At 45.5% G+C, this 15562-nt stretch overlaps 1 protein-coding gene across 1 annotated transcript; it reads left to right on the top strand.

Annotated features, from left to right (window-relative positions):
- Nucleotides 1-1673: 1673 nt before the first annotated feature.
- Nucleotides 1674-15262, top strand: LOC138212221 (protein NLRC3-like). Its single transcript, XM_069172526.1, has 8 exons — nucleotides 1674-1762; nucleotides 1940-1994; nucleotides 2139-2364; nucleotides 2623-4399; nucleotides 4488-4661; nucleotides 5321-5494; nucleotides 6594-6640; nucleotides 13860-15262. The coding sequence occupies exons 1-8, from the start codon at nucleotides 1674-1676 to the stop codon at nucleotides 14405-14407; spliced, it is 3090 nt and encodes a 1029-aa protein (XP_069028627.1). The 3' UTR covers nucleotides 14408-15262.
- The last annotated feature ends 300 nt before the right edge of the window (nucleotides 15263-15562 follow it).

Consider the following 15562-nt stretch of genomic DNA (forward strand, 5'->3'; position numbering starts at 1 on the left):
ATTGTTTCAGAATTTCTCTGAGTTAAAGAACATGACTTCAGACTGATTTCCAGGATTGTTGTTGGTGATTACCTGGTAAAGTGAACATCAGTCTGACTGTAATCTGATCTGGAGTCTTCAGTGAAAACATTCAGAGAATGTCAGAACTGGTTGGACAGCTTTGATCAACTGTAAACAGAAGAGCATTTATTTTAACCTTTTAATACCTGCAGTGTTCAAACAGCCGTCTTACAGCACTGAGACACTCGGTTTCACTCAACACCTGCATCACTAACATTTTGGGGATGAAAAGTTATTTTAACATTTTTATGACATCGCAGCAAATTTATGGATTTTAATAAATATCTTGTGGCAGCACAAATTTCTGAATTAAAGATATATTTTCTGGGTCAAATTTTAAAACATATATATTTGGTGTATATTTGTGTTTGTGTGAAGCTGTGGGCTCTGCTATGGATCAGTGGGAGGACAGAGAGGACGAAGTCCGTCCCTCTAAAACCACTCTGTGTGGGGAACATGAGAGCCGGACCGAAGCTCAGAGGTGAGACGACCGTCTCTAACTGTCCACGACTCTTCTCCACGTCACAGCTCAGCACTCACATCACTGCACCATCATTATTCTCACTCAGAGCTCTGTGTGTTCTGTTGAAGAACAAAGCAGCAGCTCAGACCTGCTGGACCTGAACCTGGACATGGACCTGAACCTGGACATGGACATGGACCTGTTCCCAGCTGTGTGTCCATGAAGAGTGATCAGTCTATGGGCGAACCTATTAACTTCAAAGATGGACAACAGTCTGATAAACAAAGGTAATAATGTTTAAAGTTTGTCTTTTGGTTTCAAACCCTCCTGATGTCATAACGTCTTTGTGTTGAACTTATTATTCACCTCGATAGAAGATTGGAGACATCTGGAGAGACAGTTGGCAGCTTGGACAGATGATCTCAGGCGGTTGAATCTGTATGTTCGTTGAAAGGAACCAAACTGTCTTCACACAGAGACTCAGAAGGAAATCTGTTCAGGGAGCTGGAGAGGAGGAAGAGTTGTCTGTAACAAGTAACCCTGCATGACGTGGTCCTCCAGTCAGAAACCTCAGAGCAGGCCATCATGTTTGAGCTGACAGTGAAGATCAAATTAAAGAGGCCCACAAGAAGAAAATGGTCAAAGATCACAGGGGTGGGATCACCTCAGCTCAGAGGATCAAAGGACGTCAGACTCAGATTCTTTAGTCTCTTTAGTTCAGCAATGCCAGTTTGTTGGAACTGCAGGTTCATGGAAACACACTGGATGTATTCATGTTTCTGTTAGCGTCCAACAAAACACACAATCTGCAGGGTTAAAACTGAAAGCTCCACATCTCTGTTTCCATCAGGATCCTTCAGCAGGAACCAGATTCTCCTGAACCCAGCTGTGTGTCCATGAAGAGTGACCGGTCTATGGGAGGACGTCTTACCTTCAATGATGGACACCAGTCTGTTGAACAAAGGTAATAATGTGAAATGTTTGTCATTTAGTATCAAACCCTCCTGATTTCATAATGTCTGAACTCATTGATCACTTTCTTTCCATTCAGTGTGAAACTGAAACCCAACTGTTCTTGTGTCCGGGTATTCAGAAAGAGGGTTTTCCAGTGTTCAGCAGGGGTGATCATATTTATACATTTAAAGACTCCATGCAGAGCCGGGCTTCATCGGACCACACAGAGGAGACCCATACAGACCAGGCTGGTGGCTGCCTCCACATGTCTCTCAGTCTGAAGAAGTTCTGTTTTGAAGTTTTGTTGATGAAGGGCAGTAATTTAAAATGGATGTTTTGTCTTCCTGTTCAGCTTCTGTCAGGTGTTGGTTGTCTTGGTAACTAAAAACATGAAGTCTCTTTACTTTATGTTTCTGGATTAATTCTGACCAAACATCTTTTGTTTTGATGTTGACTTTACAGAGTTGATCAGCAGGACTCAGACGTTCCTGAAACAAACCTGGACTCCATATTTCTGGTGTGTAAACACACAAACTAAATAGTGAATTTCCAAAACTAACATTCTCCCTGCTGCACTCTGTAGACCAGCAGGATTTCAGTCCATATTTAAAATGATCTGATACGTTCTGTACATTAAAGTTGATATATTTCTCTGTTTCAGCTGCTGGAGGAGAACATGATCAGTTTTGTAAAGAACGAGCTGAAGAAGATGCAGAAAATTCTGAGTCCAGATTACCCAGAATGCTTAGAGAGTCAGTGTGAGGATGAGGAGGTGTTGGAGGGTGAGGATGAAGAGCAGAGGAGGAGCAGAGAGTCATTTCTGAAGATCACACTGCACTTCCTGAGGAGACTGAAGCAGGAGGAGCTGGCTGACCGTCTGCAGAGCAGTAAGAGGATTTTAACAGCTGGAACATGATGGAAAGAGGAAACATGGGAGAAACTTAGATTTCCAAACTCTGCTGTTAATATGATGCAAACATCTTCATCACATCTGTGAATTCTTCTGGACTGAAAACAGTCAGAAACTGTTTGTCCACAACTGACGTGAGGGATTGATTTCATGGAGACAAAATTTTAAAACGTTAAAAAGTTTATCTTCAGATTTAATGAGACGTTCAAATGTTCTTTGTTTGTATGTTTTTTAGGAAGTAATCCTGCAGTGTGTCGACAACTCAAGTCAAACCTGAGGAAGAAGTTCCAGAGTGTGTTTGAGGGGATTTCTAAAGCAGGAAACCGAACCCTTCTGAATGAGATGTACACAGAGCTGTACATCACAGAGGGAGGGACTGCAGAGGTCAATGATGAACATGAGGTCAGACAGATTGAAACAACATCCAGGAAACCAGACAGACCAGAAACAACCATCAGACAAGAAGACATCTTTAAAGACTCACCTGGAAGACATGAACCAATCAGAACAGTGCTGACAAAGGGAGTGGCTGGCATCGGGAAGACAGTGTTAACACAGAAGTTCACTCTGGACTGGGCTGAAGACAAAACCAACCAGAACATCCAGTTCATGTTTCCGTTCACTTTCAGAGAGCTGAATGTGCTGAAAGAGAGAAAGTTCAGTTTGGTGGAACTGGTTCATCTCTTCTTCACTGAAACCAAAGCAGCAGGAATCTGCAGGTTTGAACACTTCCAGGTTGTGTTCATCTTTGACGGTCTGGATGAGTGTCGACTTCCTCTGGACTTCCACAACAATGAGATCCTGACTGATGTTACAGAGTCCACCTCAGTGGATGTGCTGCTGACCAACCTCATCAGGGGGAAACTGCTTCCCTCCGCTCGCCTCTGGATAACCACACGACCTGCAGCGGCCAATCAGATCCCTGCCAAGTGTGTCGGCATGGTGACAGAAATCAGAGGGTTCACTTCCGCGCAGAAGGAGGCGTACTTCAGGAGGAGGTTCAGAAATGAGGAGCAGGCCAGCAGCATCATCTCCCACTTCAAAACATCCAGAAGCCTCCACATCATGTGCCACATCCCGGTCTTCTGCTGGATCACTGCTACAGTTCTGGAGGACGTGTTGAAAAGAAGAGACGGAGGAGAGCTGCCCAAGACCCTGACGGAGATGTTCATCCACTTCCTGGTGGTTCAGGCCAAAGTGAAGCAGGTCAAGTATGATGGAGGAGCTGAGACAGATCCACACTGGAATGAAAAGAGCAGGAAGATGATGGAGTCTCTGGGAAAACTGGCTTTTGATCAGCTGCAGAAAGGAAACCTGATCTTCTATGAATCCGACCTGACAGAGTGTGGCATCGATATCACAGCAGCCTCAGTGTACTCAGGAGTGTTCACCCAGATCTTTAAAGAGGAGAGCGGGCTGTACCAGGACAAGGTGTTCTGCTTCGTCCATCTGAGTGTTCAGGAGTTTCTGGCTGCTCTTCACGTCCATTTGACCTTCATCAACTCTGCTGTCAACCTGATGGAAGAACAACAAACAAAAGAGAAACCTAATCCAACACTTTTTCACCAGACTGCTGTGGACGAGGCCTTAAAGAGTCCTAATGGACACCTGGACTTGTTCCTCCGCTTCTTCTTGGGTCTTTCACTGCCGACCAATCAGACTTTGCTACGAGGCCTGCTGACACAGACAATAAGTAGCTCACAGACCAATCAGAAAACAGTCCAGTACATCAAGGAGAAGATCAGTGAGAATCTGTCTGCAGAGAGAAGCATCAATCTGTTCCACTGTCTGAATGAACTGAATGATCGTTCTCTCGTGAATGAGATCCAAAGGTACCTGAGATCAGGACATCTCTCCACAGATGAACTGTCTTCTGCTCAGTGGTCAGCTCTGGTCTTCATCTTACTGTCATCAGAAGAAGATCTGGACGTGTTTGACCTGAAGAAATACTCTGCTTCAGAGGAGGGTCTTCTGAGGCTGCTGCCAGTGGTCAAAGCCTCCAACAAAGCTCTGTACGAGGATTTATCAACCATTTCAAACATGTTTCATTTTGTAAATGACAAATAAAACAGTTTGTGTTCATTTTTAATTCTTCTCTAGGCTGACTGGATGTAACCTGTCAGAGAGAAGCTGTGAAGCTCTGTCCTCAGTTCTCAGCTCCCAGTCCTCCAGTCTGAGAGAGCTGGATCTGAGTCACAACGACCTTCAGGATTCAGGAGTGAAGATGCTGTCTGCTGGTCTGGAGAGTCCTCACTGTAAACTGGAGACTCTCAAGTCAGGAAACAACTAATCCATCAAATTGGACTTGTATTGAGTTATTTAAATTGTAATTTAACACATTGTCTGTGTCTTTCAAATCATAGATCTTTTCAAAAATCTCCCCTGCATTATTGTGGTTTTGTTGTCATAAAAACAGTTTTAATTTAAATATATGTGGACTAACAACTTTACCTAAACGTTTAATTCCAGTAGTTTCAGTGATGTCAGGTTCCCTGACAAACACAAACATGTAGAGATAAATGTGGGGTAGCTAGTTATTACCCAAAGAAAATGGAAACATTTGTATAATTGAAGACATGTTCTTAAATTATATCAAGATTGATATTAATTGGGTCAAATATGTACATTTTCTTTTCAGGCTGACTGTCTGTAACCTGTCAGAGAGAAGCTGTGAAGCTCTGTCCTCAGTTCTCAGCTCCCAGTCCTCCAGTCTGAGAGATCTGGACCTGAGTAACAACGACCTGAAGGATTCAGGAGTGAAGCTGCTTTCTGCTGGTCTGGAGAGTCGTCAATGTAAACTGGAGACTCTCAGGTCAGGATATATCTGGTTGTTGATCAGTTAAACTTATCTTTAAGTTCCTGTCAGTGCAGATGTTCAACATCTAGGATTTCCCTTCTTGTTTCTGGAGTTGATGATATTTTTCTGACTCCAGTCTGTCAGGTTGTCTGATCTCAGAGGAAGGCTGTGCTTCTCTGGCCTCAGCTCTGAGCTCCAACCCCTCCCATCTGAGAGAGCTGGACCTGAACTACAATCATCCAGGAGACTCAGGAGTGAAGATGCTGTCTGCTGGTCTGGAGGATCCTCACTGGAGACTGGACACTCTCAGGTATGGACAGACAACCAGAGCTCACACAGTGCAGGTTTGTCTCATTGATTTGACTTCATGTGTTGTTGCTCAGGTCCATCATCATGAAGGATGACTTGTTTCTCTAGTTTCTGTTCAGAGGAGGGACCAGGTCTGAGTTAGGAAACATGTGGATCCTCAGAAGTCTTTTATCAAATGGAAACAGATGTTTATTAGAAACATTATGAAGTTGGTGTCAAATCCTTCTCATCTTGAACCATGTTATCAGCCTGGCTGTAGGGACGACAGTGATCATCAGTCGATCACCACTTTGGTCCAAACTGATTCATCTCAACAATTAATAAACATGAGATGAACTTCAGTTCAGACATTTATGATCCCCAGAGGATGAACCCAGTAGATTTACACTTTTAGTTTGTACTAAAGTATGTCAACAACTATTGATTGAAGTGTTCCCATAAAAAAATGCAGCAGATATCCACAGAGCAGAAAGAATAAACCTTAATGACCTCGGAGATCACCTGAATTTTGATTTTTCTCCATCATCATCTCAAATTTTAGAAGTTCAGGACTCAAAGTTTGGCCTTAATCTTCACTCTGATATACAGTCGTTTTTATTTGAAGTTTTAAAATCAAGTCAGTTTTATTTTTCAGTCCAGAGTTCCAACTTTTCCTTCCAGAACATCAGTCTCTACAGCTGACTCCCTCCATCATTACACCCTCGATTCTGAACATGTAAATTACACAAACCAAATGAATGTGGTGGTTGGACTGATCTGTGAACAGTTTGAAAACAGTTCAGCTGTTCATGTGAATGTTGGTCAAACTGTTCATTTTAAGGGACAACATGCAGAGACCAATATTTCACATGTGGGAGGACATCAATAAAAACAGAGCAGATCAGTGGAGACTGAGCTCTCTGATTATTTCTACATATCTTCTTCTTCTTCAGGTGTTTTCCTCACAGACAGCAGTGAAACCATCAGAGAGACAGTTGACACTGATGAGTTTCAGCCTGTTTCTGTGTCTCACTGACAAACTGAGGAACTCTGCTTCATGTTGAACAGCAGTTAGGACTCCTGTTTGGATAGAAAATCATTGTGACTGTTTCTTCCTCCAGGGTGGACCATGGTGGAGAGCAGTGGTTAAAACCTGGTCTGAGGAAGTGTAAGTTTGACTGATACACATTACATTACATTCCATTTAGCTGACGCTTTTCAGTCATGAGGGTACAAAACCCAGAACAAGAATCAAGAAAATACAATTTCTTCAAGAAAGCCAAACTACAAAGTGCTCAAAGTAAGTTCCATTTTAAGCTACTAAAGTTCTTCTATTCAAGGTGAAGTCGGAAGAGGTGTGTTTTTAGTTTGCGGCGGAACATGTACAGAGTTTCTGCTGTCCTGATGTCGTTGGGGAGCTCATTCCACCATTTAGGAGCCAGGAAAGTAAACAGTCGTGATTTTGTAGAGTGTTTATCTCACAGTGAGGAGCAACAAGCTGATTGGCCGATGCAGAGCGGAGTGAACGGGCTGGGATGTAAGGTTGGACCATGTCCTGGATGTAGACTGGACCTGATCTGTTTACAGCACGGCACGAAGTACCAATGTTTGGAAACGGATGCGGGCGGCTGGTAACCAGTGAAGGGAGCGGAGGAGGAGGAGGAGAGGGAGGAGGAGTGAATTTCGGGAGGTTGAAGACTAGTCGAGCTGCTGCATTCTGGATGAGCTGCAGAGGTCGGATGGTACTAACAGGTAGACCTGCCAGGAGGGAGTTACTGTAGTGTAGGCGTGAGATGACCAGAACCTGGACCTGAACCTGGACCAGAACTTGGACAAGAATCTGGACCGGAATCTGGATCAGAACCTGGACCAGCGCCACTTTCTGAGTGAGAAGAGGACGTATTCTCCTGATGTTGTGCAGCATGTATCTACAGGAACGTGTTGCTGCAGTGATGTTGGCAGGAAGAGAGATTTGACTGTCGAGTGTCTCCGAGGTTCTTAGCAGTCAGGGTCGGGATAACAGAGTTGTTGAAGGTAGTAGTCAGGTCGAGGGTGGGAGAGTCTTTCCCTGGAAGGAAGAGCAGTTCGGTCTTGTGGAGGTTGATTTTCAGGTGGTGTGAGGACATCCACTGAGACATGTCAGTCAGACAGACAGAGATTCATGCTGCTACCTGTGTTTCAGATCGGGGAAAAGAGAGGAATAGTTGGGTGTCATCAGCAAAGCTGTGGTATGAAAAGTCATGCCACAGCGACAGAGCCGAGACAGTTGGTGTACAGAGAGAAGAGGTCCCCTACTGGTGTCCCACCAGTAGTGAGAGGACAAGGTTCAGACACAGATCTCTCCAAGTTACCCGGTAAGTGAGGTCGTTGAGGTAGGATGAGAACAGGGAGAGAGCAGAGCCTGAGACACAAAGGTCTTGAAGGAGGAAAGAAGGATCTGGTGATTCACTGTGTCAAATGCAGCAGAAGGTCTAGAAGGATCAGGACAGAGGACAGAGAGGCTGCTCTAGCAGTGTGAAGCTGCTCAGAGACAGAAGGAGGACCGTCTCTGTTGAGTGGTCTGTTGAAACCAGACTGGTGGTCAAGAAGGTTATTATGGTGGAGATAGGAGGAGAGTTGATTGAAGGTAGGTCGGTAGGTAGGTAGTTACTTTATTAATCCCAGAGGGGAAATTTTTTTCGCTACAGCAGCATACAGAAGCAAAAAGATAATAATAGAAATAATAGAATAAAATAATAGAATAGAATAGAATAATAGAAAAGCAATAAAATACAGTAAATAGCAGTAAAAAAAAATAAAATATAAAATGCACAGTTTATACAGTATATACAGTACATTATATATCTATATATGTTATATACAAACAAACCAAGAAACACAGTCAACAGTGTTATTGTCCTGTGATGGATTTTGCCAGAGGTGAGTTATTGTATAGTCTTATTGCAGTGGGCAGGAATGATCTCCTGTATCAGGAATGATCTCCTGTATCTGGAATGATCTCCTGTATCTGTCCTTGTGACAGCGGAGCTGGATGAATCTTTTAGAGAAAGTGCTCCTCTGTCCCTGCAGCAGGTGGTGGAGAGGGTGGTCAGGATTATCCAATATGGATAATAGTTTGTTCAACGTCCTCCTCTCCACCACCTTTTCCAGGCTGTCCAGTTTGTAGCCGATGATGGAGCCGGCCTTCTTAACCAGTTTGTTAAGTCTGTTGGTGTCACCGGCTCCAATGCTGCTCCCCCAGCAGACCCCAGCGAAGTACAATGCACTGGCCACAACAGATGGTAGAACATCTCCAACATCTCGCTGCACACATTGAAGGATCGAAGTTTCCTCAAGAAAAAGAGCCGACTCATCACCTTCTTGTAGACAGCATTGATGTTGGTCTTCCAGTTTAGTCTGTTGTCGATGGACACACCCAGGTACTTGTACTCCTCCACCATGTCCACCTCCTCTCCCAGAACTCTCAGCGGTTGTGGAGCCGTCGTCTTCCTCCTGAAGTCGACCACCATCTCTCTGGTCTTGGCCACGGTCAGGAGCAGGTGATTTCTTCCTGCCCACTCCACAAAGTCCTCCACTACTGCCCTGTATTCATCCTCCCGTCCATCCCTTATACATCCTACCACTGCAGAGTCATCAGAGAACTTCTGCAGATGTCTTGACTCTGAGTTGTACTGGAAGTCAGTTGTGTATAAGGTGAACAGGAAGGGAGACAGAACAGTTCCCTGAGGAGCTCCAGTACCACTGACCACCGTATCAGACAGCACACTGCCCAGACGGACAAACTGTGGTCTGCCTGTCAGGTTGTCAGTGATCCAGGAGACGGTGGACGTGTCCACCCCCACCACCCGCAGCTTCTCACTCAGTAGCAGTGGTTGGATGGTGTTGAATGCACTGGAGAAATCAAAGAAGGTGATTCTCACAGATTCACCGGTTCCATCCAGGTGAGACTGAGCTCGTTGCAGCAGGTAGATGATGGCGTCGTCCACTCCCACATGAGGCTGGTACGCAAATTGCAGAGGGTCCAGAGAAGATTTCACCAGCGGCCTGAGGTGGGCCAAGACCAGCCTCCCCAGCACCTTCATCACATGAGATGTGAGGGCAACCGGTCGGTAGTCATTGAGGCCAGATGGAGTCGTCTTCTTTGGGACTGGAACCAGGCAGGACGTCTTCCACAGCACCGGGACTACCTCCTGCTTCAGGCTCAGGTTGAAGAGGTGTTGTAGGACCTCAGCCAGCTGGACGGCGCAGGTCTTCAGGACCCCGGGGCTGATGCCATCAGGTCCTGCAGCCTTGCGCTGGTGGAGTCTCTCCAGCTGTCTCCTAACCTGGCCAGTCGTCACAGAGAGGGGGGTGAGAGGGGTGTGTGTGGGGGGGTCAAGGTGTCGATGGAGGAAGGGCCCTTTGAGATTGAGGGCTCTATGCAGTTCACCAGGGGGCGCAGAGGGGGGAGGAGGGAGGCAGCAGAGGTGTTTGGGAGGTGTGAGGTGTGGAGGAGACAGATGAGGGTGGTGAACTAAACCTGTTGAAGAAACAGTTTAGCTCATTTGACCTCTTCAGGGAGCCCCCTGGTTGTCTCTCTCTCCCCTTGAACCAAGTAATCTCCTTCATACCGGTCCACACCTCCCTCACGTTGTTCTGTTGGAGTTTGGCCTCCAGCTTCCTCCTGTAGGAGTCCTTGCACTCCCTGAGCTTCTCCTTCAGGTGGCGCTGCACTCTCCTGAGCTCCTCCCTGTCCCCAGACCTGAAGGCTGCTTTCTTCTTATTAAGAAGAACTTTCAGGTCACTGGTGATCCACGGCTTATTGTTGGGGAAGCAGTGTACAGTCCAGGATGGTACGGTGGAGTGTTCACAGAATTTGATGTATTCTGTGATACAGTCCGTCCTGCTGTTGATGTCCTCCCCATGTGGTCCAAACAGCACATTCCAGTCCGTGGACTCAAAGCAGTCCTGCAGGGCTTCTTTAGCCTCCTGTGTCCACCTCCTCACAGTCCTGGTGGTTACAGGCTGCCTCTGCACCAGAGGAACATACTTGGGAGTCAGCAGGACCAGGTTGTGGTCTGATCTACCAAGGGGGGGGGCAGTAGTACTGTATGCATCCATGGCATTAGCATACAGTAAGTCCAGAGTTTTATTGTTCCGTGTGGGGCAGTTCATATACTGGTGCAAAGTTGGCAGTACTTTATCCAGACTGGTTAAAGTCTCCAGTATCTGCCAAAAACGCACCAGGATGCTTCGTCTGAAGTTTAGCCACAGTGGAGTGGATGGTGTCCACTGCTGCCTCTACGTCAGCTGATGGAGGAACGTACACAGCGATAACAATGGCGGACGTGAACTCCCTCAGTAAATAATAAGGACGCATCCCCACGGCTAGAAGTTCAATGTCCCGGCTACAGAAACGTTCCTTCACACACACGTGGTCGGGATTACACCACCTCTCGTTCACATCGACTTCAATCCCTCCACCTTTCTTCTTGCCGTTCCGAACAACGTCTCCGTCCGCCCGAACGGTCCTGAAGCCGGGTACGGCCTCGCTGCGGTCCGGGAGATGTGAGTGCAGCCATGTCTCGGTGAAACACATGATGCTGCACTCCCGGTACTCTCTCTGGGTCTTTACCAGCGCCGAGCTCATCCGTCTTGTTGACCAACGACCTCACGTTCCCCGTTAAGATCTCCGGTACCGCTGGTTTGTATCTCCTCCTTTCCGCCTTCAGCTTAGCTCCAGCTCTGCAACCCCGCCGTCGTCTCCGAAGTTCAACGGGGATCTCAGGCCTCACTCCGGGCAGCAGCAGTAGAGGTCTACTCAGCGCGATCAGCTGATCATGCGAGTAAACAATAACAATGGCCCCATCTAGAAACGTGGAAAAATTACGGTCCATTGTCTGACCGTTAACTTAACACACGAGAGAAAGAAAAAAAAAAAAACTCCGAAGAGGAGAAAGGCTTAAAAAATACAAATAAACAACACACTCGGGGAGGAGCTGCTGCAACAGCGAGCGCGGCGCCATCTTATGTCCAGGATAGCCTATAACCAAGATAGAAGATAGCTCGCTCCAGAGTTTTGTAAAGAAATGAAAGAAGAGAGATGGTCTGTAGTTGTTTACTTCAGACGGGTTGAGGGGGGTTTCTTCAGGAGAGGGTTCACTCTCTCCTTCAGAGAGTTCAGGAAACAGACCGTTGACAGAGAAGTGGTGATGAGATGGAGAGAAAAGGAAGAAGGTCAGGAGCAATAGATTGGAGAATGTGAGATGGGATGGGGTCAAGGGGGCAGGTGGTTGGGGGGGTGGAGGTTACCAAGGAAACAACTTGATTGGGAGACGGGGAGGTGAAAGAGGAAAGTGAAGGGGATGAAGATGAAGATGATGGACATGTAGTTACAGTAGCAGGGTTTGAAAATGAGGAGCATATATCATCTATCTTTTTAGTAAAGTAGTTGACAAAGTGGCTTGTTAGAAGGGAGGAGGGAGGAGAGGGGGGGGGGTCAAGGAGAGTGGAAAAGATGGAGAAGAGGTTTTTGTGTTTGGAAAATGAGGATTAAATCCTGGTTTGGTAGAAAGAACTTTTGGCTGCAGAAATCGAGGCAGAGAAAGAGGAGAGGAGAGATTGATAAGTGAGCAGGTCGTCAGGGTGGTTAGATTTTCTACATTTCATTTCTGCTGCTCTCATAGTGTCTCTCAGACAACCACGGAGCTGGGGAGGACTGGAGGACATGGAGGAGGACAGAGACAATCAAGAGAGGAAGACAGAGGAGAAAGGAGAGTGTCTGTGGCTGAGTTAGGATGCATGAGGGAGAAAGAGTCAGTTGAAGGGAGGGCAGATAAAACAGGAGGGAGAGAGGAAGGAGAGAGGAGGGAGAGAAGGAGTGAATGTTGTGACTGACAGGTCCAGAGTCTGTTGATGTGGTCAGGTTGTCAGTTTGAGAGAGTCAGAGATAAAGAAGTGGTCGGAGACATGAAGTGGAGTTACAGTGAGGTTAGATGTGGAGCAGTTTCTGGTGAAATATAGTCCAGGTGGTTCCAACCTTTGTGAGGAGGAGGGGAAGGACTGAGGGAGACAGCAAAGGAAGACAGGAAAAGGAAAAGGTCAGATGACTTCTCTGTCTGGATGTTAAAGTCACCCAGAAGGACAAGTGGAGGACCATTTTCTGGGAAGTTTGACAGGAGGACGTCTAATTCATCCAAGAAATGTCCCAAAGAACCTGGAGGACGGTAGAGGACAACAATGTTTAATTGGACCGGATGAGAAACTGTCACAGCATGAAACTCAAAAGACAGTGAGGTAGGAAGTGGAAGTGGGTAAAGAGAAAAACTCCATTTGGGGGAGATGAGTAAACCTGTACCACCTCCTCCCCCCTCCTCCCCTACCAGGAGGTCTGGGGGTGAGGCTGAAGGAGAAGGCAGAGGAGAGAGCAGCAGGGTGGATGTGTTGTCCGGTGTGATCCAGGTCTCAGTGAGACCAAGGAAGTCCAGCGATTGCTGGATATCAAAGCCAGAGATGAAGTCTGTCTTCAGCTGACTGTCAGTTCCAGAGTCCTCCTGTGACGAGGTGTTGGGTATGTGTGGAACGGGTGGGATAGATAAGAGAGGAAAGGTTACGGTGTTGGTGTGAACGAGTGGGAGGCTGATAGTATCTACGAGTAGATATACGCACAGGTACGGAAAGTACACACATATTCAGATAGCAGTAGTTATACTCAGCGTCCCCCGGAGACTCCAACAAAAGACTCCTTTGTCTCCGTCCTCCGAGTCTTCATACAACGAGCCCTCACAGACGCTGAAGCTGACTCTTCAAACACTTCCTGGTTTTCCAACAGGGTTGGCTACAGCTGGTCAGACCACACCCCCTGCTCGTTAGGCCTCCCGTCACCAGGTGTTACAAATGGGCAGCAATAGAAACTCACCACTGATTTCTAAACAAAGAAAACTTTCACACAGTCTCTAAATTTGGTCCCAAACTGTTCCCGGAGAGTCTTTTTACCTCAGACGGTAGAAAGTAAAATACAACTTAGTCCTTAATAGAATTGGAATAAAAGACCATCAGTTTAACTCTAAACTTGTTCTCTTTGACTCTCAGTTACTTGAGTGAAAACAAGAATCCAATCACAAACAATTCCAGCTACCAAAAACCATCCAAGCTTCATCAGTCAAGATATCCTAAAACAGCAGATGCAATAATAAACTTGATCAGAGAAGCGTATTTAAAGATTCTACTTTGTCTTAGTTCAAGTGATCCAGCTGGATGTCGTCCCCCAAAAGTCAAAGCCTGACAAAAAGTATCATCATTAAACTTTCTATGAACGAACAACAAGTCAGGAAGTAAAGAAAGAAAAAAGCCATCAGATGTGTCAGATGATAAACTGCAGCTGTGTCGTGTCTTTTTCTCTCCATCAGATTTCTGTGAACTTGAACTGGACACAAACTCAGTAAACAGAAAACTCAAACTGTCTGACAACAACAGGAAGGTGACGAAGGTGAAAGAAGATCAGTCATATCCTGATCATCTAGACAGATTTAACTGGTGGCAGCTGCTGTGTAGAACTGGTCTGACTGGTCGCTGTTACTGGGAGGTCGAGAGGAGAGGAAATGTTGAAATAGCAGTGAGTTACAGAGGAATCAGAAGGAGAGGAAACAGTGATGACTGCTGTTTTGGAGGGAACGATCAGTCCTGGAGTCTGAACTGCTCTGATGGTGGTCGTTACTCTGTCTGGCACAATAACACAGCAACATCCTCCTCTTCCTCCTCCTCCTCCTCCTCCTCCTCCAACAGAGTAGCAGTGTATGTGGACTGTCCTGCTGGCACTCTGTCCTTCTACAGAATCTCCTCTGACACTCTGATCCACCTCCACACCATCAACACCACATTCACTGAACCTCTGTATCCTGGATTTGGATTTAGGTTCTTGTTATATGGTTCCTCAGTGTCTCTGTGTTCTCTGTAGGAGGAAGAGTCTGTGGAAGTGACAGCAGCTTTAAATGTTGATGGTGGATGAAGTTTCTCTTTGGTTCACCGTTGAATCACTGATTGTGATGTCAGAATATGTTTTGTGTCAGAAGTAGTGAAATGATGTCCTCACCTCTGAACTTTGACCTTCACTTCCATGTGGACAGATGAAGGTCAAACTGAGCTCTTTGGCTGATAAACATCAGCAGATTCTGGAAACCTGCTGCAAGACGGCCTGAAAATAACTTTTACACTCGTCATGAATCCTGTTGAAATGTTTTCTGTGTTTGAGTTGATGAAATGAAACGTGACCGTACTTAGATATTTGAAGAAAGGCTCATTTAATGTCTGTTTGCTGTAGAGGTTGTGTTTAAGATGTTGTTTGAACCAACTATGTTCAACCCTCTGTAATATCACTGAAAGGTTCAATTATTGTAAATAATTCACATTTCTACCAGCTGACAATAATTGTTGAACTTAACCTGTTTCTGCTGAATCTACAGTTTGTTTCCAGCTGAAAGAAGTTGTTCATGAATGAAAACTAAAGTCTGTATCAAACAAATGCAGCTTTTAGAATTATTGACAATTTATCAGCTCCAAATATGTCAAATTAGAAGTTTATAAGAGCTTCTGTTGGTTTGTTATCAATCAAAATAAAAAGTCTACTTTTCAGTACTTTTTTTGATTTTTTAAAATATTTTAACCAATATTTAAAAAACATGACTGATCCCCAGTATTACCATCTTTACACTATTGTTTTACATGTACTAATGTTTTCCAACTGACTGGTAAAAGAAAATTAACATAAAATAACAATAATCTCATTTTACACTTTTACACTCGTCATGAATCCTGTTGAAATGTTTTCTGTGTTTAAGTTGATGAAATAAAATGTGAATATTTGAAGAAAGTTTCATTTAGTGTGTTTGCTACCGGGTTGAAATGACCATATTTGGACGAGCTGGGGAGGAGGGAGGGGTCTAACGGAGACGGAGGACACTATGCCCCGCCCACGTTTACTGGAAACATGACTTCCTCCCAGGCCTGTCAATCAAACAAACACGCCCCCAAACATAACAATGTTCAAGGTGTGAACTACTGCCCGTTCTGTCATCATCACCTACGACTCCACGTCATCACTTGAGTATCAATG

The sequence above is a fragment of the Embiotoca jacksoni genome, unplaced genomic scaffold (genome assembly GCF_022577435.1).
Source record: "Embiotoca jacksoni isolate LCO1_2020_lvr unplaced genomic scaffold, fEmbJac1.0.p SCAF_54, whole genome shotgun sequence".
In the NCBI taxonomy this organism is placed as follows: Eukaryota; Metazoa; Chordata; class Actinopteri; family Embiotocidae; genus Embiotoca; species Embiotoca jacksoni.

Coding starts and splice junctions, on each gene's coding strand:
- LOC138212221 (XM_069172526.1), top strand. CDS start 1,674: ATGCAGAGCCGGGCTTCATCGGACCACACAGAGGAGACCCATACAGAC. Junction 1,763..1,939: donor ATGTCTCTCAGTCTGAAGAA/GTTCTGTTTTGA, acceptor TTGACTTTACAG/AGTTGATCAGCAGGACTCAG. Junction 4,662..5,320: donor TGTAAACTGGAGACTCTCAA/GTCAGGAAACAA, acceptor TTCTGACTCCAG/TCTGTCAGGTTGTCTGATCT.